This window comes from Lepisosteus platostomus, chromosome 13, assembly GCF_059453375.1.
Source record: "Lepisosteus platostomus isolate fLepPlt1 chromosome 13, fLepPlt1.hap1, whole genome shotgun sequence".
Classification (NCBI taxonomy): Eukaryota; Metazoa; Chordata; class Actinopteri; order Semionotiformes; family Lepisosteidae; genus Lepisosteus; species Lepisosteus platostomus.
Genome location: NC_142623.1, coordinates 38,966,285 through 38,993,602, shown reverse-complemented (window position 1 = coordinate 38,993,602; position 27,318 = coordinate 38,966,285). Strand labels below are relative to the sequence as shown.

Below are 27,318 nucleotides of genomic sequence, written 5' to 3'. Positions count from 1 at the left end.
TAAAGAAAAAATCAGATTTTCCTACACTGAGGAATGGGTTTCTGTCAAAGCATTCATGTTCCACTGGCTTCAGATGTCAGCTATAAAGCAATTCCCCTCCCAGTGACGTGACTGAGAGGGAATGGGTGGAAGATACCACCTCCACAGCTGAAGAGCCTTGTACAGTATGTTACTGACTTGGTTGGGTCATGGAAAAACGAACCTGATACAGCCCTTTGTGGTTCATAATCCACAAACATAACTGGCAGACTACACTTCTGAGAGCGTGCTGACTGGCAAATGAGACTCCGCTTTGCAGACAGAAAAGGGCCTGCTGCTTTCTGGCTAAGAAACGGGAATTATTTTAACAAGGGAAGAGTTTTCTCGCTCACTGCGCCTAATTCAATTGGTGTGAGCGTCACCACTGTGATCCTCTTAAACTATTAAAACGGGAACTTAAATTTAAACACTAAGGATGATAAGTGCCAGATCCCATTCACTCCAATTGTCACTGTGGATATGGGTGAGGAACCGGTAATTTAAGTGTAATTCACAACATATTCTTTCTTTTAAATTGCCATATTTCTGTATGTGTGTAAAAGACAGGATAAAATTGTCTCATGGCTGTGACATTAATTCATTCTGTGTTGTTTTGGTCCACAGAAATACAAACAAAATACAAGTTCATACAAATGTCATAAGAACCATAAAATTAGTTTAAGCCAGCAGTATTTTCTTAAAATTGTTTCAGCAAAATTATGGATATGCATGTGTATATTACACAGATACAGTAGCCACCAAATCCAACTATCAATACAGTTAATGAACTATAGCCAGAGATAGATTCAGCATGGAAATCCAGACATTTTGTCAATGTTTTGATAAAATGCATACCAAAAACCAAAATCTTGCAGATACTCAAAAACGGGTAAAAGAATTTTTCAGAAAACATTTAATTTTAATTAGAATTGGCATTATGACATATTTCAATAAATATTCAGTTATATACAGTTACAGCAGAAATTTTACATTCCTTTTTTTCTTCAGTTTGCTCACATATTGTACAAGCCAAAAATATCTGCCATTGTTTTAAATATTACATCCATGCAAAATACTCAATGTTTTCCAGGTTTATAATTAAAAAATAAAAAAAAATTGGCTTAACTTTGCCAGCACCCAAGGTAATTTACTTGCTTGGATTATGGCAATTAGCAAATTCTGCACTTTGTGCCAACACACTATATAAGCAAAGAAAAACAAACAAAACAAAACAAAAAAAGATTTAAGGCCATACCAATCTGTGCAAAAATAACATTGAATTAAATTCAAAATGATATTTTTTTGTCCTTCAGGCTTATTTTATTTTACGGTTTTCATGTGTTTTTATCAATGCTTTATTTCTATTATTATAACTGGAACTGGGAAATGATTATAAATTCAAATGTTTACCATTTCCTGGATGTTCCAATTAAAGTGTGCCGTCAAACTGAGTTTGTGAACCAGGAAAAGAAATGAAAAGCAGGGAAAACACACATTAAACCGAACAGTAATGCATGCTTATTTTAACTATTGTGCCTGAAGAACTGTTATCGAATTTTTGTAACATGAATTTCCTTCTGATTTTAAATGAAATTCTAAATCTCATTTATTGCACACATTCTTGTCCAAAGCCTTTATGAATCGCAGTTCGCTGATAGCAACACAAGACTTCCTGTTCTACAAAAAACGCATTTCAATTTCAGCCCTTCCCTTAAGATGGGTTCCAATTTATTGCCAACAGGTTCATTTTAACTGTTTATATGTCCTCAACACATATACAATTTATCTAAATATAAGGTCCTTTCTGTATATTTACTTTTTGAAAAACAGCTTTATTATTAGATTTGTAATACTTCCGGTAACACTGCATAGCATTTGGAAGAATCCTTTTTCCTGCAGTGAGAAACTGCAGTTTAGTGACTCTCTACCTAGATGTTCATAGAACTATGATAAAAATTGCAACCAAAGCCTTTTAGAAAATTAATTTTCAAGCATACTTGGTACACGGAAAACAAACTTTCAATTTGCTACGTATGAGGTGTATTATGGCATTTCCGACTCAGTGAATATTTAACAAAAATTGAGGCACATCATGAATTTTTCTCTGAAAATGAGGGAGATGAATAATGCATGCTTTTGTTAAAAGTGTAATGGAGTATTCCATGACATTGCATATCTTTAATTTTTGGGTGCATTTTGGTTTGGGTAATGCGAGAACTACCCAGCCTTCTTCTTTTATGACAGGGTTACTTTCCAATGTGGCAAAAAAACATTTAAGAAATGTTTTGATTGTGCAACCTTACAAACTTTTATGACAGCATTACCAATAATTAGACTTTAATTTTTTTCCGTCTTTAATTTAAAAATACCATGCTATGCAGGAATTCAATACACATAGAGACGTCTCTCAATTAGTACAAAACCAGTACATACTCAGGTAAAGTTAATTGTCAAATGTATGAAATTAATACTCGGTTAATTTAATTTATCAGAACAGGCTATGATCATGATTATTCATTTTATAAGCTAAAAAGATTAACATATACTAGGATAATGCATGTTTACTTTTTATAAGGGAGGACAATTCTGTACTTTCTTCCAAAGTAGAAAAACAACAAAATTCTAAACATGATCTTTTAAAACAAAAAGGTATAGATTCTCTTTTCATCTTTTTGCCATTTTTCACCTACAGTACATTTTCCCACCAGAGGAAGACAATGAGGGTAGCTAAACAAGATCTTTGGTTTGAAAAAAAACAAAGAAAATTAATAATTTGGCAATAGAAATTGCTTTACAGTCTAAGCTAATATTTAAGTGCTATAAACTTAGGCATTGCTCAGTTTTATTGTCCTAAATTAGACATCTATCTATAAAAAGAGATGAGTAAGATGTGATAATGCCTCCTATGTGAGTGACAGGTTTAAGTAAATCTTAAATCACTTAAGGACACTAAGAGTATGAATGAGGCATTCAGAAAAGTTTTGTTTGAGCCAGGATTTCAGCTTAATACCTGGCTTTTGATGAAAATGAAATATATACATAACATTTCAACAACATATTGCATATGATCCCATGCATAGCTAAAACATTAGTGCTTTTTTTAAAGTGACAATGTTAGAAAAGGAACACATTAAAAAGATGCAAATTTCAATTATTCACTTTTTTTTCAGTCCATTAATCAGAATCTTAACTTCTAACCTTTGAAAAGATATGTCTGATACAATAGAGAGATATCACTTTACAGTTGTGATTCAGAATCTTTCAAGGGATAAAATATATAGCAGATGTATACATGAGACATATGTGTTGTGTCAATCATGTACAAACACAAATATGTGAATACCTCTAATTTGAAATCATTGCTGCAGATGTGTTAGCTGGGTTTATTTTGTTAAGAAAACTATACAAATATAATTTCTGTATTATGTGAACTTAGATCTGTACAGCGTAATGCTTATGAAATAAGTATTAACTACAAGTAAATTGGTTTGTCCTGTATACAATTTATCCGATCCGGGATGTTTATACATCCTTTACTCTAAATTTGGTTTCGTCCTGGCATATTTCATCATGGCAAAGAACTGGCATAGGATTTAATGTAAAAAGAAAATGAAACAACAGTGAGAATGGAAAAAGAAGCAGCCAGTATCTCACAAATATGCCATATCTTTGATCCACCTTTGTCAAGCCTCCATTACTCTCCTTGGTGTTCATTAGAAGCCTCAGGCATTCTTCCTGGCTCCTACCCAGCAATTGAGGGACGCATTTATAAGTACCAATAATTTGAAACAACAAAGCAAATTTCCATATACTGTATGGGGTAACCAGTCTTTCATACTTTGTATCTTTTCATTGCTGGAAGCACCAAACCGCTCTTTAAAATGCCTAAATCCAGTAGCCTAGCGTCGAAGAAATAATAGTTTGGATTTTTCTGAATAGATATATAATATATTACAGAGCTGTAGTTTTTGCCCTTTAATTCTGGGTTTGCAGGTTTTTTTTCCTTGCGGTCGCAAGTGTCTTGGAAGAGCCTTCCCTTTGCAACATTTTGCTTCCTCCATATTGAAGTCCTCTGATTTGTCAGTTAGAAGTCTTATATTTGCAAGGTCTTTTTTTCATTTTTTCTTTTTTTTCTGTAAATATATTGCCACATTCATATTTCATGCATTTTACTGCATTGCTATTGCACAGGTCCGGATGTATCCAGGAGAAACAAACAAACAAAAAAAAAAGTTAAATTGATAAATATTTTGAACTTCCTCGCCAGCGCCGCCGCCGCCAAAAGCATTCTCTCCGTTGACCGCGGGAAGAGGTTTCTACTGCTTGTGGACGTCCTCGCTGCGAATGATCTTGTAGATGATCCAGTAGAAAATGTTAAAAATGAGGAATACCAGGGGGAAGGCTACGCGGGAAACCGTGTCAATTCGCTTGGCGCGACTGATGAAAAGCTTGCGCATTTCCTCGATCGTCTTCTCGGGGGGGTTGGCCGAAGCAGGGGCGTTGTTGTTGTTGCCTTTGATGGAGATGCCGTCCTTCGCTTGCAGGCACGCTGGGCCCATACCATAGGCAGCGAAACTGAAGCGGCCTTCCCCAGCTTCATCCTCCTGCAACACAGCCGAATATTCAATCTGTTAGGGATCAAAAATTCATTATCCGTTTTTAACCTCTGCGCACATCGGAAATTCACACAGCACACATTTTCCTAAACGACGGCGCCCCAAAGCATTTAAAAAAAGATTTTGTAAAAAATATACCTGATTCTTTTCTACTGAGCACGTATGACACATTTGGGAAATTTCAGTATAACCTGATTGAAACGGACGTGGGCGTCACCGAAAAAAAAAAAATGATACGCATTGTGGAATGCTGAAAACAAAATGCTTATTTCTACAGATAGATGTTTTTGGACATGCACTTAATCAGGTACTTATTGTGCCAAGATTCCAGTGTCCACTTTTGCATTTAATGTGAGATAATGATCAGAAGGTACTCAATTGTGCCAAAGAAAAATGGTCCCATTGAGACATCGCAATATGGAAGCTTGGCCAACCTTAGATCACCAGGACTACGCACAGCTGCTCATAAGGGCTTGGGGTAAATTAACATATTCAACCTATGTGCCAACTGCAAACTCCAAAGCCAAAATCTGATGTCAGCTATCCTTTGAGAAGATGTCGGAATCCTGAGGCAAATGAAAAAGGCTTCGTGAACTGACATGTTAGGAATGTTTAATTGGCAGGTGGATATCAGTTTTGTTTTAACTTGTACCTAGTTTAAGAAGGGTGAAATAGTTTGATTTCATCAATGGATGCTTATTAGTCAAGCTGGGCCTTTGATGCTTTAAAAAAGGCAAAAGAAAAGATTGGTTTTTCTTATTGGTCTCAACTGAATTACGGTTCTAGTCGTAATTGGAAAATGCATAAAACCTACAACACTCATAAAATGCCTTATTTGTAGCATTTCATAATTCATATTTAAATGAAAGGTATAATACTAAAGTGTTTCCCTCTGTAGTGACATATTTTGGTATTAAATTCCTATTCTTTTTTGCTTTTAATTTAAATTTTAGATTAAAAAACTTGAATGTTTGCTCAATCCAAAGCTAAGGATGTGAATGGCATTCCTAAATGCCATTTTATGTGTTTAAAATTCAGATCACACATGTGGTAATAGGTATGCAAAAAAAACCCAACACTATCTTTTTTACTAAATTAAGGATCTTCTCTTTCTGCAAGTCAGATCCATTTTTAGATACATTGTCCTCTCTGTCCTTGTCTTTATGCCTTCCCATTTATAACTGTTAAAGTACCAGCGACGATGCCTGCACACATACAAACAGAGAGGGCTTTACTTGTGTGCTGCTAGTGTTTGTGTGAGGAAATGGAAAGTTGGGAGTTTTGTCCCTTTTCTGTCCTTTATTCACACAAGCTCTCCATTTATAACTATTAAGGATGCTCTACTTTCTGCGCGCACACCGTGATGGGAAGTCATAAAGAGGAGTAAAACCTCCAGCTTTATGTTCTTGCTTTCATCATCTAAACTTGATACTTTGCTCCCCCCTCCACTAATTAAAAACCAGAATTAATGCTCTGTCAGTTTCAGATCCCAGCCTTTCAAAGGTGCAGAAACAAAACACCGCCTTTCACATTGCAGTGGAAAGTAATTCACATTTCGGCATTGCAGTATGGCTCCCTTTCCCCTTTGCAAGGAAGAGAGACAGAGTGAGGGAGCAGCTTGTGAAACACTCTCTCTCTCTGCTGCTTCATCCATCAGGGTTTTAAGTCACGACTAATGTGCTGGTATCTCTGACTGTGCGAGTTGATTAATGGCAAAGGTTAGAAGGAGTTTTAATGAGAATTATTTTATTTTTGCTTGGAAGCTATTGAAGCATGTTATCATTTAAGCAGTTAAATGCACACGACAGAGGGAACTGAACTTATTTCCTGGTTCACGCCTTGTTCTTTTTGATTCTCCTTCTGGTGTGCAATACTTTTACTATAAAAAATAATGTCAGAGTCTGATTTTCTGCAAAAGTTTGTACGAAACACGGTACAAAAGAAGTACATTTTTTATTCCTGTCAAAGCACTGCTCGAATGTATTCATATACATAGTTATTGTAATAACGTAATAATTTCCCTACATACATTCTCTTGCATCTTCTCTGTATTCATGTTTTAATAAATGGAGGGTTAAGTAGTAATTGGCATCATCAGTTACTGGCAATAAAACATGGGTGTTGCTGCATGTGAATATTGGTGTGTCTCCTTTTGGTCTCTTTGGATAATCACTGTAAGTTGTTGCAAAAAGTTGTAAAATCCTGTCAACGATTTTGTCAGAATGTCTACATCATGGAGCAACAGATGTGTGTTTTTTTCTTAGCATTTAAGTTATTGAACTTAGTGTGTATTTCTTTTTGACAAAGTAAGGTAACCCTATGTACGTTAGAAACTGAAGGCCGTCAAATATGAAACATTGAATACAAGCGATAGAAGGCATAGATATTGAGGATTTATGTGAGCTAAAACAACGGCTGATCTTGGATATAAACCGATGAAGGAATTTGGCTTGTGCTTCTGATTGTTTCAGGTATCTGATTTAAACTGATCTTAAGTAGTCATTACAATTCCGTTTGTTTCTATATTTGGTTCTATATCCTCTGTTTTGCAGGGTGTTACAAAACCTGCTCAGTTAATCTTTTTGGGTCCTTTTTGATGGTATTTCATAAAATGTCTCCAAAGATCATAATTATGAACTTAATTCATTTGTCTTCAGTTCAGTGGTAAAATATTTCAAACCGAATTTATTATATACATTTAAAGAAATGTGTCAATATGAAACCAAAATCATTAGTGATACTCATCACAGGATACAGCACGATATGATGAAACTGAAGCATTTTCAGTCTTAATCGGGGTGTTTGTAGCTAATGAAAACCAAAACAAAGAGGCCGGTAATGAAAATGGAAAGCTAAAAAACGAAACTCAAACAAAATAATAATCAAAAGTAAAACTGAAATGATAATAACATTAAAAAAGTAATTGCTTCACCAATTGAGTTAACAGGGAAATGAAGGTAAGCCAAATTAGGCAAACCCAAAGTACAATTAAGCCAGGGCACCAGGGTGTGCACCCATGTTCTTACTCAGAGAATGGGATTCAGACTATGGTAAACATGTGGGAATATCCCTGGGAGGGTTGTGTCATGGAGAGAATCCCAGAGCCCACAACTGAAATGTGAAGGAGACTCAACACCACAAGAATTCTTAATAGACTTCTGGTGTAGGGAGGAGTGGTCTTCTTTTGTGCACGATACATGTAGGTTAATTTTATTTTTTTTAATTAGGCATAATGTTTTTTTTACAACACTAGAAATCTTTGCTTTCTCAGCACTGTTGACCAAAGATATAATACTTTCTTACCTTCCACACTTTTTTAAGTGTCTGCGCTACAGCGATATGAGCTAAATATTAAAGATGACCATTTTAGTTTTCATTTACTCCTATTTAAATCTGTATTCTTTTTCCTCGTCTCGTCAGCATCCAAGGAGAGACACATTGGAAGACCGTATCAAAAAAAAAATATTTTGCAAGGTTCTATTTGCCCCTGAAGTAACATTCATCTCTAATGAGCTTATTATCCTATATCAATCAAGGGCTTTTCCCTAATGAGCTCTTGTCATTGCGTAGCAGGGTAACGGACAATGAAGTCAAAAGGTTTTAGTATTAAAATACCTCTGTGCTGTCACACTAAAATGCCTGGTTTGTTTTGAAGAAAAAGTAACATCTGATCTCCAAAGTCTTTTCAACATATAAGACTGTTGTGCTCATCCTTCCTTTGCATAGCACTGTCCTCTCTCTCTAATTAATTTGAATGCAAAATGTCTGTCTGTGTGATAGACTGTATACTGCATTTAATGCAATGCTTTCTTTTTAAGAAACTGATTTATTTTTATTTTTGGTGATAAAAGGTTAAGGAAAATACCCAACTAAAATTAGTTTTTGAAAACAATAACTGATTAGAAAGCAGGATAATATATGCATACATAAATACATTTATACATTATATTTAAACAAGAAAGTCTCTAAATCATGGATTTCCCTTTTTTGATTCATTGCAGCCCACACCACGCAGCTCCTCACTTTTACGATAAAATCTGTTTCAAATTCAGCCAGCTTCTTCTATCATTAAGTAGACTTAATTGCTGAGTTGAACTTCAAATGGTATATAAAATCAATATGCATTTCCAATTATAGAAATTTGTCTTAATAGTAAAAGAATGATCACTCTTCTTTGCATTAATAGACATTTGTCTTAGTACTCAGAGGATGATTCGTCTCCTTAGGAGAAATTTTGACAGGCACTTTTCTAAATGAGTGAGTAATAATTCACATATTGATGCATTTGTAATGGTATTGAAGTTCCAAAGGAGTAGGGTAAAACCTTATAGTTTAGTGCTTTTTAATGAATAGATTTATTGTGCTAAATTGTCTTCTTCAATGGAGAGTACTACACAGAATTTCCACCTGAGTGTGTCATTCTGCTGCTCTGCAATCCTTGATTATCTAGAGTAATGAACTAACATTTGGTATTTTTATTTCCATTTAAACTAGTGGTTGAGATTCCATCAACGAAAAGAGGATTTTTGCCTATTGTTGTTAGGGTGCAATGTGCACTGCACTCCAGCTGGGGGGGATATATTCACTACTTTGCAGCTAAAATCTTTTCCCCTCCAAACAAACCCAGCCAGTAAAATCCACATGATCTGTTTAAGAAATAACAGAATTATAGTTTTATTATTAAGGCAAAGATCGGACAGGAGCTGGGATTGTTGATTGACTGATATCTTACAAAACCTCTTATCAAGAGTTGCTCCCTAGTGAAGCCAAGGCTATCAATAAAGACCAAAGAGGTTAATTTAAAGATGGATTGTGCTGCTTCTACAAAGTTGGCTGTGGGAGGCGTTTTCTCTCTGTTCCATACATTCAATATCAGCTGTGGCTAAAGACTTTTTTTGTATTCCAGGATTAAGAATCCATGGGAATTGGTGAAGAATCCAATAGCGGATGTATGTGTAATGCAATACCACGCCTTAGAGACGCTTGATTAGATTTGTTCAAACAGTTAAATGGATTCCTCAAGAAGACATGAATAGCCAATATTTGCTGTGGATCTGGGTAATACCCCTATTTGGCAGTCCAAATTGAAACCATTTTTCTTATGAACACATTCATATTTTGGTACAAGGCCCTAAGCAAATAAGACCAAAAAACGTAGACTGCTCAATTCTAATGTCTATTTAAATATTTTCTGGTAATACAGTATATTTTATTTTCCTTAATTACTATTGCATAAAGAAACACAAAGTATCACTGCTCAATAAGAAAGATGCATCAATTATTGTTAAAACATATGAAACAATACCTTGTAAAAGTCTAATTAAAATCAAAAGGGATCAGGAGTCTGTATTAACAGCAATAACTAAGCTTGTGTTTCAAAGATTCCATTTGTTTGAACAAATGTCAGTGTTCATGGATTGTCCTGGAGTCCCCCAGGAACAGAAGACTAATCTGCCTTCACCTGTAACAAGCAACACTGGAGGATTTGGGATCTCTAAAATTGGATTGAGGATTCATTCCAAGCTTTTTACTATTTTAATCACCATAAAAAAGGAACGTGTGACTTTCGAATGCTCACAAAATAGGGATACAGAGCTCAGAAAATGCCAGCCCTTTTGTTGTCAGTACTACCAATCTTTTGAAATGAAGGCAAATTTGGACAACTGAATAGAAGCCATTTGAAGTAAGCAATGTCTACATTTAAATTCATATTCTGGGTCAACAAAGTCAAGAAACTGACCTGCAAATAATGGTGTGGACTTTGATTTTGATGTGTATCAGTGTTTAAGAGTCCTAAACCACTGTGACAGCCTCTCTGAGAAAAAGAACATTAGGGCCATTCAATACCATAATAATATGTCATAACAGTTATTTGTATGATTTTTCTGTATACACAAACCTGGGAGCTACTGTATGCAATGCCAGATTTCTTTATAAAGCAATATATTGCAATTTAGGCTAAACCATTTTTAAAGAAGACACAAACGTTAAATTGAACTTTGTAATAAAATAAAATTAATAAAACATCTGATATCCACATGTTTAGCCATATTTGGGGAATTAACAAACATTTTGAAAACAGTGTTAAGGAAAATTAGTCATTGGCTGGATAATGGATACTAGTTTGTTAAGATACACAGTTCAGGACGTTTATTTTCAGTCAGCTGACTCAACACTATAATAATGCTTTATGGGGCCCTGCTTTAATGTTGATTAGTTTTGTATAATGCTGATTGCTTATTTTGCTCCAAAATGGCACACTGTCAGGGAACACTTTGAAGGCATTTTGCAGCTCCATTCTATTTTTGATCTCCAGGAATATAGTTATTTAAGAAACCAAACGTTTGTGTAGGTGAAGAACAATTATTTTATTTTTTGAGCACCTATATTTTCAATCCCTTTATTGTCATCATATTTCTGAAAACTGGAAACAGAGTCTGCCCTGGTTAAAATTTGCAACAATCCCTGTATGTGTTCAGTGTTGAAGTTGAGCTTGATTCCTGTTTTAATGTGGAGTTCAAATAAACTGATAAAGGAAATGCAATGCAAGACTTTTTGTGCTGACAATATGTTAAAATGCAGCACCAAGAATCAATTATGCTTTTCCATGCTCCTATGTTGATCTGCATGATGGGAGAAAATCTCGACATTTTGCTCAATCTCAAGAAAAAATGTATACCTTCAATATTATACATAATCGTGGATCATAATTTCATATTGATTATACTAAACAGGGACTGACAGTAATCCATAATACATAAATGCTAAGAAAACTGTCCTGAGATAAAATCTGTTTTCTAAAAGTATGTAATGATAAGGAATTAAATACATCTGCAAAAAAATTAACATAATAATATTACAATTGTTGGATGGGAAGAATAGTAGATTAATTTTGAAATATGGATTCTCATTTCTCAAGTCACAAAGTAAAATCATAAATGTGCATTCTCCCAGCGCAAATTAATAAACTGTTTAGTTGTATGCAAGTGAAATATTTAATTGCATACCTTGCAGGCTCATTTATTCATTTAATTAAATTGGGAAACAACAGAAATGAGCACCGAAATTTTTATCAAGAACAATTCTATGATCTCTGCTTTTATGTACCTCATGTGGAGCATTGCACAGTCCTATTATAATAGAAAAATATGTTCATTTTGCCTAAGTCCATTTTTAAAAGTGCACTGATATTAAACATGTTCAGTTCCTGTCAAAGGATTTAAGGGAGGAAAAAAAGCTTGTGCAAGAAAGATAATGATCCTCAGCATTTAATATTTAGTTATATTATGTTTTTTAAAAAAAACACAATATGATGATGTAGAAATGGTCCCCCATTAAATTAAAAAGGACTGTAAATGTGATTTAACACAAACTTAAATTATTAATAAAGAATGAGTTGTGTGTGCTGTGAGTGCAGCAAACTGATTAAGGTTATAAATCAAGTATGTGAGAGGAATTTAGCAGTTCATGCATTAACAAACATCGACTATGGGTCTTTATTTCAGTGATCTATAACCTCTTTCAACTTACAAAGTCCCAGTGTTTCTTTATGTTTATTTCTCCTCATTGAACTCACACAAGATTGAGCTTGATTCTTTTTGCTTGTTGAAATCAAAGCCATTAGCAGAGCTGACTTTGACAATGTTAGAGGAGATGGGTTGCTGAAAAAATTCAAGTGTAAAAATCATTCAGGACACGTTTGTCTTTCGAGTGGGTGTTGTCTGAGCTGTGACAGATTTGTACCTCTGTTCTAAAATGTTATTTGCTGTACTGTTTAAAAAGTATTGACACTGAAATAGATGCAGGTTCATTGTGCGTGAGGGTTGCTGGATGCATTGATTTATTACCCCGCTGCTTCTGGTAATTGCAGTGCAGAAGACACAGAAATGATTAGCCCTTGAATTAATTCAGCAGTTTTAAAAACACTCAACAGTAGTTTAATTTCTGTTTTTTAACTTTCAACATTTTTTCACCCTGAAGAGAAAACACTTTAGGTATTAATATTTCAAAGTAAATAAGTCTGACATGTCTTTTTTGACTTGATTGGTTCCTCCTTTGTACTGCAGTAAGAAAACCACGAAAATATTATTTTTTTCCTTCAAATAAGCTGTAGGTGATTGCATTGCATTTTTTTGTTAGTGAGGGTGTTTCTCTAAATGACAAAATCTTAAACTAATTGTGTCTGATGCCTTTTTATAAAATGTTGTTTTTGTTTATTTATACAAGGCAAGTTTTCATGTAATGATAAGGAATTAAAAACACTGAAAAGCACTTTTTTTGGGTGCTTAGAAGCTAATTGATCTTAGGATCTCATCCAGCCCTATCTTGAAAGAAATCAGGGTATCAGCTCCAAGAACTCCCACACAACCCTTTGTATAAAAAGCGCCTCCTGTTTTCAATTTTAAATGCACAGTTCTGTGCTCTTGTTCATGTTTTGCTGTTGAGGCCTTTATTAATGCCTTTGAAGATTCTGAATGCCTTAATCAGGAACCTTCATAGTCTTCACTGTTCAGGACTTTCAGTTCTAATCGGCTGTCTGAGCAGGACATCCCTTTAAGACTGGATATGTGTCTGGTCACACTTCTTTAGTGTGAAAAATGATTTTCTTTTGTCTTACAAAACCATACATAGAAAACCAGTATTTTAAATGAATGACGAAGCCTACTTTGAATCTCTAAGAATTCTAAATAAAATGCATACCTGCCTGCGTAAAACATATGCCGTTTTATAGTCGGAACTCACTCAGGCATCTCAAATACTGTAAATCTGCCTGTTTCTCCTCTCCAGTGAGCATTACAACTGCACAGTGTCTGCACTGGTGCAGGACTAGTATTACTGCATGCTGGAAATCACAGTTCTGCCAGCTTCTGCGGCTGTCAAAAGCACCAGGTGGAATCCAGAGCAGCCATTCTTTTTCTGAAGATCTGCCCAATCGGATCGTGGAGGCCCCAAAAAAGAGGACATCTCAGAAAAAAAAAACAGATGTACAGTATATGGCTTACAAGGACACTCTATTGGCACTCAGTACTTCCTCATTTCTTCAGACTTCCCATTAATCTGTGGCAAATAACAATCAGAGCAACAATGACGGAAAACCAGATGCAGACAGTGTCACGGATAGGAGGCCTGTTTAAGCTCTCCGAGTGTGAAGGATGACTGAGTGAAGACAGAGTTACCTTGTGGTGCCTTCTCCTCCTTCGGAAACGCAGCAGCTCCTTGTGTTGCCGTGCAATAAAATTCACAGCAGCGTATTCCAGCAGGGCAGAGAACACAAAAAGCAGGCACACTGCCATCCAGATGTCGATGGCTTTCACATAAGACACCTAGGCCAGAAACACAGAAATTATTGAAAAGCAACCAACACTGGCCCAATGTAGGCCTCCTGCTACACTGGTTCAATGACATTAACCATCACAGGAGACCTCTGGAGTGGGATGGAGTCAGGATGTGACAAACTGGTATCTTCTTTGTTAGCATCATTCATTCCTCTCATGATCTACACGTAATGTGCGATTCAGCTGTGCCTTTTTGTGTGCTTTTGTCTATGTCAGTGACCTCACTAAATACTAAATGGAATCACACAAAGTACAACTCTCAAAATAATGCTCAACCTACAAGAAGAACGGTTGGACTGAATAGCCTTTTCATGATTTCCAAACTTTTAATTCTAACCCTAAATCTGAGCTGCTGCTATGGCATGTAAAATGGGATTTTGGAAACAGAATACATGCTGATTGAAGCCAGTAAATTGTGCAACATTAACTGCAGCTGTGGTACTGTATGTAAATTTTGCAAAAATAAATTTTGCATATCACGTTTGTTCGTCAGATAAGTAAGCCCACGAATAACTTTCAGCTGAAATCTTTAAAGCACGACTGGCCGCTTTTGAATTGTAATCTGTAAAATGGTATATGTCCATTGAAGTCGCAGCACTAAATATTTCATATGTGAGTTTAGCTCTCTCTCAGACCCCACTGCACAGTCATTCTGCTACAAAGAGCAGTGCATGCATCCGAGTTCAGCTGTGGAGCATAATCATTATTGTGACAGCTCAACTGCAGATGTACCATGGGTCACTTGCTCAATTTTCAGAGCACAAGAATCACTCAACACCGACAGAAATAAATGGAGGGAAACATCAGATCTCTCATAATCCCAGAAACGCAATACTTATATTCACTCTCTCTAGTATAGGTAGTGTCACTCCTCTTCAAATCTAGTCTGATCACCAATATTGACAATAAGGAAGAAAAGATCCTGTTTGATGCAGGTATGATGCACTCATCAGTTGTGGATAGACTCAAAGAATATTCAAAAAGTTGCTCACCAGTATTTGAATACCTTTTACTATTATGTGTATGATAAAAAACAACACTAACATTAAAGGAATCTAAAAATATTTTCTAAGATAGGGAAAATTTGTTTAGAATGTATTGTAGATATTATTTACAACTCATCCCCTTGGATTAGCTGAGGTGTGCAAATACTCTGTTCCCACGCTGTTCCCATAAAGGTGTACAGCATAACAGAGAAGCTGTACCAGCAAAACACACAAAAGGAAGACTGGCAATGATACTAAGATCTACATTAAAAATCTTGGAACTGGAGCTTTGATGATTAAGAAATAAAGAAGGCTTATCTTAGAGGATTTCCTAATCATCTTACCGAGACATGTGTCTGAATTTTCTACCAAAGTTTATCGCATTGCAACTTTTCTGTTATATTCTGTTAGAGGTAGCCTGCACTTCTTGTATTAATTTGGGCAAGCCCATCCTATCTACTCTGATCAAACCAAATCAGGTTCCATTTTGACATGGTAACACATATTATGCCAAGTAGTGTAGGCACACCTTAGGCAGAGAAGCCCTGGAGCCGGAGCTCTGAGTGGTCATAGTGAGGACAGTGGTGATACCAAGGCCGACGCGAGCTGGAGCAGCATCCATATTAATCCAGAAGGATACCCAGGACAGGATGACAATCAGGAGACTGGGGATGTACATCTGAATCAGGTAGTAGCCCATTTGCCTCTCTAGATGGAAACGCGCCTCAATGCAAGTGAACTTCCCTGTAAAAACAAAGATATGCTGTAATTGCAACATGAACCACCATCCACCCATTTTCTACCATCCACCTAACACCGGGTTGAAGTGGAGTCCCAGCCTATTGTGGCAAACAGGCGCCAGGCAGCGTACACATTGAATGGGACGCCAGTTCATTGGAGGGCACACACAGACACAAACATGCACGCCAATTTTACCATGCCCAATTTTACGGAAGCTCATTAACCTACCAGCATGTCTGTGGACTGTGAATGGAAACCAGATCTAAATACGAACCTTATCCAAGGAAATCCTTGGTCACCTACTGAGGGCCTCTTACTTAAAAGTGAAAAGAGAGGACTTTTCTCAAAAGTGTAACACTTTTTTTTTAGTTGTACTCTTCTTGTAAAAAATTCAGTTTCAAAACATATTAAAATAAAAGGAAAATATAGTGAGTCCTGCTGATGTATTGTAACCAAATATTTTTTATTATAATTCAGCTTTTACTGTAGTTTCCTCAATAAACACTCATACCCTAAATCAAAGGTAAATTCCTATTCCTATTCCAATTCATTTTCAATTTGGCAGCTTCGTGCTGGGCAGTTTCCCAGAATTTTCTACTTGCAGTGAAATAACAAAACATAAACCTTTTCCAAGTCTAACCCTTTTGCAAGAGAAGCAATCCTCACATCTAGACAGATCTTTAAACAAGCCATTCTCCTTCTGAAATGAGATTAAAAAAGGTCTTACTGAAAGCCCATTTTTAAACTTGCTTTCAACAATGGTTTCCATCAAAATATGTAATGAGGTCAGATAATTCACTTTTCCCTTTGTCCGTAGGATACACGTGAAAACACATAGTCTGGCATAAAGCTAGGATAATGTTATACATGTATCTAATTTTGTTTAATAAATGTGTAGCCCGTGTTAATTTAAGCATTAGTAGGTTAAATACATTCAGCTATTTTCTATACAGATATAAGCCAATGCTAGGATTATTTTCCATACCTTCATCAGAATTATTATTTTAATTATAATAATTATTTCATTATGTTTTAATATCTTTGTAACACAGATTTAGTTACAAGATCAATAAGAGTATATTATACTCAGTGTAGGAATAATGTAAAGTACACATTTTTGTGCGACACGATTGAGAGAAAGACGTCAGCATGTGTTTACACTTATTTTTCTTAGTCTCCGTTTCCTGCCGTTTTATGCCAAATGTTTGTCAACAACATTTTATACACAGTGAAGTAAAATAAAGGTACAAAAAAATCTGTTGCTTCATAAATTTAACATACTTTGTAATTGATGCTGTATTGATATATATAGCTTCTATTTTTTTAAGACACATTTAAGTCACTACTTTATTCTAGTCACTATCAACAAAAAAGGGTGGCAGAGAGAAACTAGTTTTCCAGATAATCAGATTTGTCTCTGGAAAACAAATTACTGTGCTAATCTACAGCACAGCCACAATACACCAGCATAGTAATTAATATTCCAACATCATATAATTACTCCAAGGGGGGGAAAACACAAAGCAATTTCCTGTACAAGAGGGAATGGTGACTCCATTTTGTGGCAACACAGCTGTAGGAAACATACCCAAGGAATTTTCACTTCATACCGCAAATAATTAAACTTAATAAAATTGCGAACAATGACATTTTAATGCTCTTCTGGTGCACAGTAGAGATTCAGCAGAGCATGTTACACAGAGAAGGAACTAATGGAATGGCGGCTGCTTCAGACCAAGGTGTAGGGAAAACACAATTCAATGAAATGGGGCTCCTTACCGCTGAGTACCAGCTAGAAAAAAATCAAATAACATGTCAACAAGCTGGGACAGCCAATTGTGCAGCTCACAGCTCATTCTTCAGGGTTCACCTTTGTGTTCCTGAGCAAGATGTTTCCCTTCAAGACAAGCAATGACAAGTTCTGTCATTTGCAACTACAGGTAACGTACTTCTGTAAAAGTACAGTAAGTATTTTGTGTGTCGAGGTCATTGCTTGTAATAGCTCCTTTGCGGTATTTACCTGCATTTTTACAGTTTTGGAATTACACGAATATGAAGGCATTTGCAATGCTTCCTGTCATTTCTTATGTTTGCTATTTATGCAATGTGCTGGAAATAATATTTCTGTGGGAAATCCAATTTTCAAGGACCTGATATTGTTTCAAAATGATTGCACTACATATTTCATATTTCTTATGGAAACAAAAATGTAAACTGAAGCAAGAGTGGCCCTAGGATGTTCTGAATTAGAAATGTATGCCTGCTAAGTAATGTTCATTGGTAACACAATAGAATGAGAATAACTTTTTTCATTAAAAAAATTGAGCCTTCAGTTATTAATGACAAACACACTGAGGAAAATCTTTAATTGTATATTTTGGGCTTTGATTTGCCTCTGGATTTGTTCTAAAGCTTTTTTCCAAGAAAAAAAAGAACCAATCTGTTTTTTTTCTGAATGCCTATTTTAGATATAAAATAAACTGGCCTTCAGCACTTTTAAGTTTTATTTGGAGTGTAACAATCCCAGATTGGTACAGTAGTTGGATGAACAGATGGTTTTCAGTTCAGTTGATCAGATGATGGAAGAACACAATATGGCCTGTGTCTTTCTCCCCCAAATTATTTAGTGACAATGTAGCAATCATTTGAGTGTTGATTTCTTTAAGACTCCATGTTGATTTTATTCTTTAGGAATTGATTCGCAAGTTACTCTTCAAAGTGTTGGGGGGTGGGGTGGGTTGTGTGACAAAGGATGGGAAATTTAAAAGTAGGCTTTACTTTCTCTTTTTTTAAATAGATATATCTGTACAATCTGTGTAACTTAATTTATTACTGATTGGAGTTATCGTTGTTCAACAGAATTAGTTATTTAAAGCTTATTTTAAAATCTAGCTGTTTTATTTGTCTGTATCACATTATTTATCCATCCATTTATTTTCTGATGTCTTCTTCCTATTCCGGGTCATGGGAGAGCCAAAGCCGATCCCAGCAAGCAATGGGCGCATGGCAGGGTACACTCTGGATGGGACACCAGTCCTCCGCAAGGCAGACAGACACAAACAGAGACACGGACACACTCACACCAGGGCCAGTTTTCACAGAAGCCAATTACCTTACCAGCATGTTTTTGGACTGTGGGAGGAAACCAGAGCTCCCGGAGGAAACCCACACAGACACGGGGCGAGCATGCAAACTCCACACACACAGCAACCAAGGTCTGAAATTTACCTAAGGGCCCGAGTGGTGCGAGGCAGAAATGCTAACCACTGTGTCACCGTACCACCCTCACACTACACATGATAGAACAGTAACTGACATTTTTAATTCATAATGTTAAGCCTCATTCCTAAAACGCACATTGAACGAAAGCAAAGAAGCAAACCTGTGTTGTAGTGCTTGGTGCAGTCTCGCAAGTCTTTTTCTTCTTTCAAAATAAACTGAGGTAAAGTCAGCCCGTCTGCAACCTGCACAGCTCCCTTCTCATCCCATTCAAAGATGAGATCATTCATAGTGTATCCAACTAGCACAGGGAGACAGACAAAGACACAATGTATAAAACAGCTGTGTGAAACAATCTTCACTCTTCTTCCCAGCTTTTGACATGAATAAAACTGAATATTAAGAATATTAAGTTTAACATTTCATTTTTAAACGTAATGGAATGTTAAACAAGTTGTTAAACTACTTACTACTTACTACGGTGTAACATTTACATATTTATTCATGTTTTACTGTGGAACATGTAGAACACATTCAGTGTACGATGTTGTCTGTGTCTTTCAAACAGAGAAGGACCAGACAGGGGAGACAAATATCATTTACAGTATGTGAACTACTGTGTTCTCTGTAAATGTATGAAAGTACGTTAATGTACTGTAGTTAAATTGTCTGAACGTCTTATTATGAGAAATAATAGGAATGTTTTAGTGCTTTGTTGACAATACTTTATTTTGAAAATATCTTAAATAGATATTAAGCAATTTTAAAATATTTTAAAAAGTAAGCATGATTGTTGCAGGGTACAAAATGCAAAAAATGGCATATGAGAATATTTTTATTAGTGTCTTTAATTTTTTATATTGCTTGACCTCTGCATGTACTTTTAAAATGAATTATGTCCATTTTATTGACACATTATCTGGTTACTTCATGTGTTGCATGGCTGAAATGATGCAGAGAATAAGGAAAATTTAGCCATTACTATATCTCAGGTTTTATATGTATATAGGAGGAATTATTATGAAAAAGGTATCATTAAGTTTTCAGAATGAGCTGCAAACTACAATACATGAAAACTTCAAGTTTAATTCTTGAATATTTTGTTACCCTATTAGGTAATAATGATTTTCTCCTTTTATATGAGTTGCTAAGTAAGTGTAAGTCATTTTCTTAGATATAAGATAGTTCGATAATTTTAGAAATAAAAATACCAATAAAACTAAGTTAAAAATATATTAAAGAAGGCATATATGTATAAATGAAAATTAAGCCATATTTATAGGTTCAACAGCCTAAAAGACACATGCTCATATTCTCTTTGAGATAAGGGGCAGAGCTGTTAGAAAATATTAGAAAACATTGCACACCAAAACAAGTAATGCCCCATGTCTATCCATGTACACTGTCTTGCTGGTTCTGGTTTCTGTATTTATAATGTCTGAAACTCTGTTTTTTCCTACAGAGCTGGCAGCCTAGAATGTTTTGAGGAATAAATCAACTCTCAGATCCCTAAAATACTAACAACTGTTTTCAGTCCTACTGCATGACTTTACATTGTTAGTTTGTTCCTTTCATTTTTTGAAAACGATTAAGATAATAAAAGAGGAAAGCAAATAATGTTAACAATGCTAAACGCTTTCCAGCAATATCAGCCTCGGAGTACAAATTACATATTTCAGATGTGAAAGCAATTTTCATTCACTGCATTATAGGCACAAAACAACTGAGAATATCAGCCTGATTTTCAAAAGACGCAAAACAAGACCAAGAATTCTTATTACTTTTATTAAGCCAGATTGAAGTAAATCATTTTATGTTGATACTTTAAACAGAATGAAGATGAATAAACAATGTTTGCATAAAAAGATTTGAAAATAAAATGAAATATGTGGTAACGAAAATTAGGCTTTTCAAATCATTTTCAGACTTGTTTTTTTTTCCTCAAGAAAATCAGGCTAGTGGCGAATCTCTTGACGGTCTAAAAATGAAAACCTGTGTTTGTGAGCTCTCATGAATAGAAGCTTAAATTTTTTCTACCTATGGAGTCGTTTAACAGTAAGAGATTATTTTCTTTCCAATAATTATATTTCTAGCAGATTCATATAAAAGTAAAAAACTGTTAGTCTAAAGGAAGATTTTTCTTTTTTCTAACAGATCTTTCATGTTCAGGAAATTGCCCTCAGAGCCACTGCTTTAACAATAAAACATGCTAAACAGTTTCAAGGAATTGGGATTAGAAGATCTTATAAAAACAAAGGCCTGAAAACAAGATGACAAAAGCTAAAAAAAAGCAAAGCTTTCTAAAGCAAATCTCAGTCTGATGGTGCATCTGTTTGAAACTGCTCTAACTTCATTGCACTCTACATCATCCTGTCTTTCAGATAAACTGCACATACATCTCATATAAAGAAATAAAGAACCCGCCCGTGCTTTAGGGATAATGGAATACTCACAGCTCTCCAGCTGCATGATACAGGTCTGCACATCCATGGGGAAATTCTTCAGGTCCATGGGGCAGGCAAGGATCAGTGTTATTCTGACAACAACAGGTTTTTCAGTCAGGTATCAAGAACTGACTAGGACCTTATCAAAATTCAGAGATCTTATCACTATACCAGAGATATTCAAAACCCAGCCACTACAGAATACAACTAAACACATTGTCTTTTTATTTACCAAGCACATTTAGGTATTCACACACTCACCCGCAGAGTTACGATATTTACTTTATAGATATTACTTTCAGAAATGAATGCGTGAATTGGGTTCTCATTATATGCTTGCACAGTTAATAATGAGCATAAAACAAACAACACAGATAATGTAAAAACAGACAACATTTTGAAACCTTTACCTGCTGTCATTTGATGGGTTTAAAAAATCCATTCTAAAAAATATATTTCAAATAAAGACAAAAGATACTGCTATACAAACTGGCATTTGTTATAACAGCACACTTAGAAAGGCAATGTCATTTTTACCTCTGACCTATGGTAATCTAAAAAATAATTTTAAAAAGTTATTTAGCTGTTTGTTTTTCACATTTCACTTCAGAGTAACGAAAATGGTGTCATTAAGCAAAATGATTATTGTCCTTAACTCCAGTTGTGATGAATAAAGAGCCAGTAATGAGGGTGAGGCATCTGTGTCAAAGACATTTCACAGCTGTCAGCAGCAAATTCACTCTCACACACTGCAGATTCAAATAATAGCCTTCACTCCATTGAGAGAGAGACACGTTTATTAGCAATTTCAGTTTTTACAAACAAATGATCCATGCCCATTACACTAGACCTGAAACAGACTTGTATAGTAAGTCAGTGGTGTTCATATTTAAAATTCTTGACAGAGATTCATCTCGATTTGGAGGCCGTGGCTGTAATGAGACAGCACCAATACTCCGTCTTTGTTAAGCTTCCTCATAATGACTGCTGTGAAATATATTTGCAATACCTCCGACCTAAAGGGTTTGAATTGTATAATATGAGCCTGTGCTTAACACACTATAATGGTAATGAAGGTTAATGATCATAATATGTACAGTATAGTATTTAGTGACACGTTATCTTTATTATTATTAATAGCAGAATGAGTAGCAGGATACAGGTTATTATTTTTTATAATATAAAATTAACTATATATATATTTAAAGGGAGTAAACATTAGGAAAAGCTCTAATTATGACAGGAACAAGAGAAGACATATTGCTCCTTTAGAGTGCATTAATGTCAAAATTACTATTGAATACACAAGCAACAATAATTGAAAAAGAGTACAAGGACTATCATTGGGTTTCTTACCATAAACTCCTACAGCGTAAATGTAATTATAAAATGACTGCATGCATTAATATTAAAGATTACATTCAGCTGCTGGTTAACACATCCTCTGTCTGGATTCTGAAACAAAGGAAAAGCTTTCTGGACTTGAACATTTTCACATACAGTACACACTCTGCACTGATAGCATCACTCTGCCAGGGCCAGATAAAGCTGTGATTTATGAGCATTTTTCGATCAAACTGTATACTGCAGCCAGCTCGATTTTAATGGCAGTCCATGGAAAAGAGAGAACTGATCTATGGGATCTGTGTGATAATATCAAGCAAAAGGGAATGAAAGTCTCATTTTTTCCTTATCGGTTACACTAGGTTGTCCAGAAGGAAATATTAAATACACCACAGCTGGTTTGAGTGTATTTATATCTTGGTAGAAGTGGGATATATTGTCAGCAGAATGTAAAAGTAAACATACCCTTGTAAACAGATTCCTTTCCCTTTCGTATTGTGTGTATTAGTGATGGTAACACTATGAAGGAATGGTTTCATGCTGTGAAATAAGCTAAACAAGGGCTTCATTCAACTGAAGTCAAATCACAGTTTGGTTAAATCTGGTTAAAGCTCAGCGGAAAAAGACCAAAAATATTTTAACCTTATATTTTATAATATAACCTTATAAAATTTTTTCCTTTTAAATTTACAGTATGTTCATGACCAAGGTAAATAGATAAATTAACATGCTTATTTTGTAAAACGAAGAATGATTTAAATTATAAGATGATTTGCATACCTTTTTTAATAAAAAGATATGCATTTTACAATTCACATCTAGAATCTCTTGAGGCCAATATAATTTCCCAGTTGTAAAGTTTCCATTTGTAAGAGCTCCTGTTTTACAGAATAATCCTAACAGACAGTGTTTTCTCCAAAGTGCAGAAAGACAGTGGCTTACCTGATACTATAAAGCACGTTTCCATTTTTTGAAATTCGGAGTAGCTTGTTGTCTGTTGTAACTTCATGGAAATTGGCTCCCTTTTCATTGGCGAAAAACAAATCTGGTTTCCAAATGGAATCCAACATAGACGGGTCCAGATCCAAGGAATCATCGGGATATTCGCTGTAAGCCAACCGGGGATCATTCCACTGCTGTCTCAGGAAAATATTGACTCTGTAATCCTGACATTGTGAACCAAAGCAATGGGAGAGTTACTACCAAAAACAGGTCCTGTAAGTAATAACTTTTGTTAACACAATTTCTTTTCTCGGGACAACAGATTCAAGGAATCAATCTTTTTGCTTTCCACGTTTTTGCTGCCCTTCTTCAACTTTTTTGACTTTGTTACCACTCCCCAGTAAATAGAGCAGCTTCATTTGAAGTGGTGCTTCAAGTCCTTAGAGGCTTTGGGACAATATATACCTTAGTGTTCCAGAAGCAATATTAACACCCACACCACGACAGTCAATAGCAAGGTCTCTACTGGAATGCTTGTCATTTAGAGAACATACCTTGAGGTTTCTAATATCACATCCTGAGAGTCTGGTCTTCTGCCCTGACTGCTTCTATGATCAGCAGCATTGGTTTTCCGTAGTCTTCTCAACCCAAGATGACACATGGATTCAGGCACCAATTTGTCACATGCAGTAGCCATCACTGGCTAAAACCTTGATTTCTGTTAAATATACCTCATTACGTGATAGATCCTTCTCACTAGCCATGGTTTTTATCACAAATTTATCACACAATAATCATAACACCATTTGCACTTTTAGAGTCCATGCCAGTGTGGCACTTTATGATTAATAGCAACCCTTCACTGTCCTATGGTGCACTTAAGTTTTACACAAGATTTGATTTTTATTACATACTAACATTTTATTTTATAGCAATTATTTTTCTCTCTTTCATCAATTCTTTCCAAAACTGGAGGCAAAAGGATATATAAATAGAGCCTTTTCTTCCATAGACTACATGTGATCATTAAAGTAAATCAGAGAATACATGCTGTATAATTCCCATAAAAGGGAAAAGCCATTCATAAAACTGGACTCCAATATGACATGCATGGTATGATTGTCCAGCAGCACTGAATAATGAATTCCTGTCAGACCGATGATTAATACTGTTCTCAGAAGCGTGCATATAAAACTATTTCATCATTTGATAAAGATCACATAGCCTTCTGGAAAATAATGTGTTACATAGTTTAAAAGATCTCCTTTTCAAGAAAATTGCAGAATTAAATGAAAACCTGAAACTGAAAGGCCAATCAGGGACATTATCATCTAAGCCTATTCAAGACAAGCTGTACTATGTTTATCTGATTCATCTCAAAATGTTAAAAGTCCCATGACATAAACAGAATCTGGATGACACATTAAGTAATTACCCATGTATAACTCATCAAGATCACAATTAATTCTATCAGGCACCCATTGGTAGACATCCATGTACTATAGTATTACATGATCGCTCTTCCTTTTTGCCAGTCTGATTTAAAACCACAATCATTTTCTTCAGGAAATGTGAGATTTCACTTTTTTGTTGAACATCGTTAGCAGCTAAGGCACTAATACAGTAACTCTCAGTAGTATTCTGATACATTTCCTAATAAATGTTGACAAAAGAAGACCCTGAGTTGACCACCATTTTAGTTTTTTTTTGACACATGTGGTTAAAGTGTGATTAGTCAAGACTTTGGTCGGCTATATACTGTACATTTTAGGCATTATACATTTTGTGAGCACAAAGATGCAACATTTCATTAAGTATACTGTATTATCGTGGAGTTACATCTACAATGGAATCCTCTACAGACAAGGAGGCTACTAATATATTTTTGCACTAAAAGAGTATTGGAACCAACCTCGCTCTATAAAATACATTTCTATACCTTAATAGTGTTCTGCAAGGTTGCAGTAGAAATATTTACCAAACAAACCATTCATTTACTTGCCAGGCTCTGTTGGAAATTATGGAAGAGTCAATATTTCATATTTATCAACATAAACATATATATTCATATTTTCCACCCAGTTTAATAGATGAAGAGACAGATGTGTGACAATGGCTCATAATGTGATTCAAGCCGAAGGCCAAAGCTGCTCCTGACTGCGATAGATTTAAAAAGTTTGCAGCTCTTGTGACTGGAGAGACTAACTCTGGTGACAAATGACAGGGCTGCTAATGTTCTCCCTCAGAGCTTGGGATTTATGCCTTAGCTCTCACCTGTCCTCGGGGAAATGAAAGACCAGCAAGCTAATTAAATAGCTGGTTTTGTCTCTCCTGGGCCTCATATCTTTAAAACAGAGTAAACAATTAGGACAGCAGGAGGCCAGGAGGATACTGTACCTCGGTCCTGGCAGGGCAGTGAGCCTGATAAACCTTTGGTTGCTGAAACACCATCCTCAGCAGTGCTCCTCAACAGCCCGATAAGTGCTAAAGATTTATTGAACTATTCCTCCCCTGCACAATCACTGCTGCCGTTTTGTTCCAGATTGAATGAAAGCGCTGGCAACTTGGATCAATTCCACCAGTTGTAGCGAGGAAAAAGGGTGGAAAATGTGGCATTTGTTCTGCATGAAGTAATTCTGCAGGCGGCAGCAGTTTTGAGACAGCTCTGCCGATGCGTAGCATGAATGCTGGGTTTGACTGGTGTCCCCCTTTCATCTTAATTTGTGTAGTTCTTCTAAACATGCTCTTGAGTCAGTCATTAGGATTATCAGATGGTTCCTGGTTCAGTTGAACAGTTCTGGGCCGTTCAGGATATTAACTTTTATTGTCGGGATCATGTCTGTTCGTGTTTGTGTGATTCTGCCAGTTTTTAGAGAAACATTGTGGATGTGAGCATGAAATGTTTACAGTAACGTTAAGCTGAATCCGATTAACTGCTAAATAAAATGATTACTGTGGTTTATGGTCAGTACGGTCGTGCACTACACTAACATCTTTTTCAACAGCAAACCTTGTTACTGAGATCTAAGATCTGTTTTGTTCATCAATCCATTAAATAAAGATATCAAGTACAGAGAATTAAAAATAACTAGGTTTTGAATATAGGCACTAAATTTGTTCTAGTCTAATACTAATATTTCACTACATTTATTTTTTTATTTGTTTAATGAGAACCAGGTCATAAGGAGAGATACAGTATGACTATCTAACATGTATCAGCTCAGGTGAATTGAGCAATCGCAGTCTAGAATATATATCCAAAAAAAGAATTGTGAAAATGAATTAAACATTTTACTCTTCATAAGATTATGTAATGCACTTTTTAAGTGGATTACTTTCTTTAGAAAAGCCTTAACTGCACTGGCTTCATTCCCTCCTGTTAAATTTTAATCACGTGCATGTTTACTGAAACTGTCCACTACCATTTCTTTCAGTAGCATTTATCCTTTGAGTGCCTACATTAAAGGCATGAGGAAAAAAAACCTTTCTGCCTTAGCCTAGTTAATTTTATCCAGTACTTCATGTAAAAAGGATAATGAAAATAAAACAAACTACGACTTTTCATGTTATCTATATTTCCCTTCCAGTCCTTTAATAGACACAGTGAATGTACCTTCAGTGATCCACATTATCTACGTTTTTTCATGTGAATTCCTTTTAAACTTTAGTTTGT

General features: G+C 35.5%; 1 protein-coding gene across 4 annotated transcripts in view; it reads right to left on the bottom strand.

Moving 5' to 3' along the window:
• Positions 1-916: 916 nt before the first annotated feature.
• The window catches only part of glra1 (glycine receptor, alpha 1), a 58,320-nt gene continuing 31,918 nt past the window's right edge, over positions 917-27,318 (bottom strand). For 2 of the 4 annotated variants that reach the window (XM_088604565.1, XM_088604568.1), the window contains 6 exons: positions 23,646-23,869; positions 21,369-21,451; positions 19,079-19,216; positions 15,485-15,699; positions 13,811-13,957; positions 917-4,646 (listed from right to left, as the gene is read on the bottom strand). In XM_088604565.1, the coding sequence (XP_088460691.1) occupies positions 4,335-4,646; positions 13,811-13,957; positions 15,485-15,699; positions 19,079-19,216; positions 21,369-21,451; positions 23,646-23,869 (1,119 nt within the window). In that variant the 3' untranslated portion in view covers positions 917-4,334. The remainder of the gene's footprint in view (positions 4,647-13,810; positions 13,958-15,484; positions 15,700-19,078; positions 19,217-21,368; positions 21,452-23,645; positions 23,870-27,318) is intronic. The other 2 variants (XM_088604566.1, XM_088604569.1) reach the window with 1 other exon arrangement.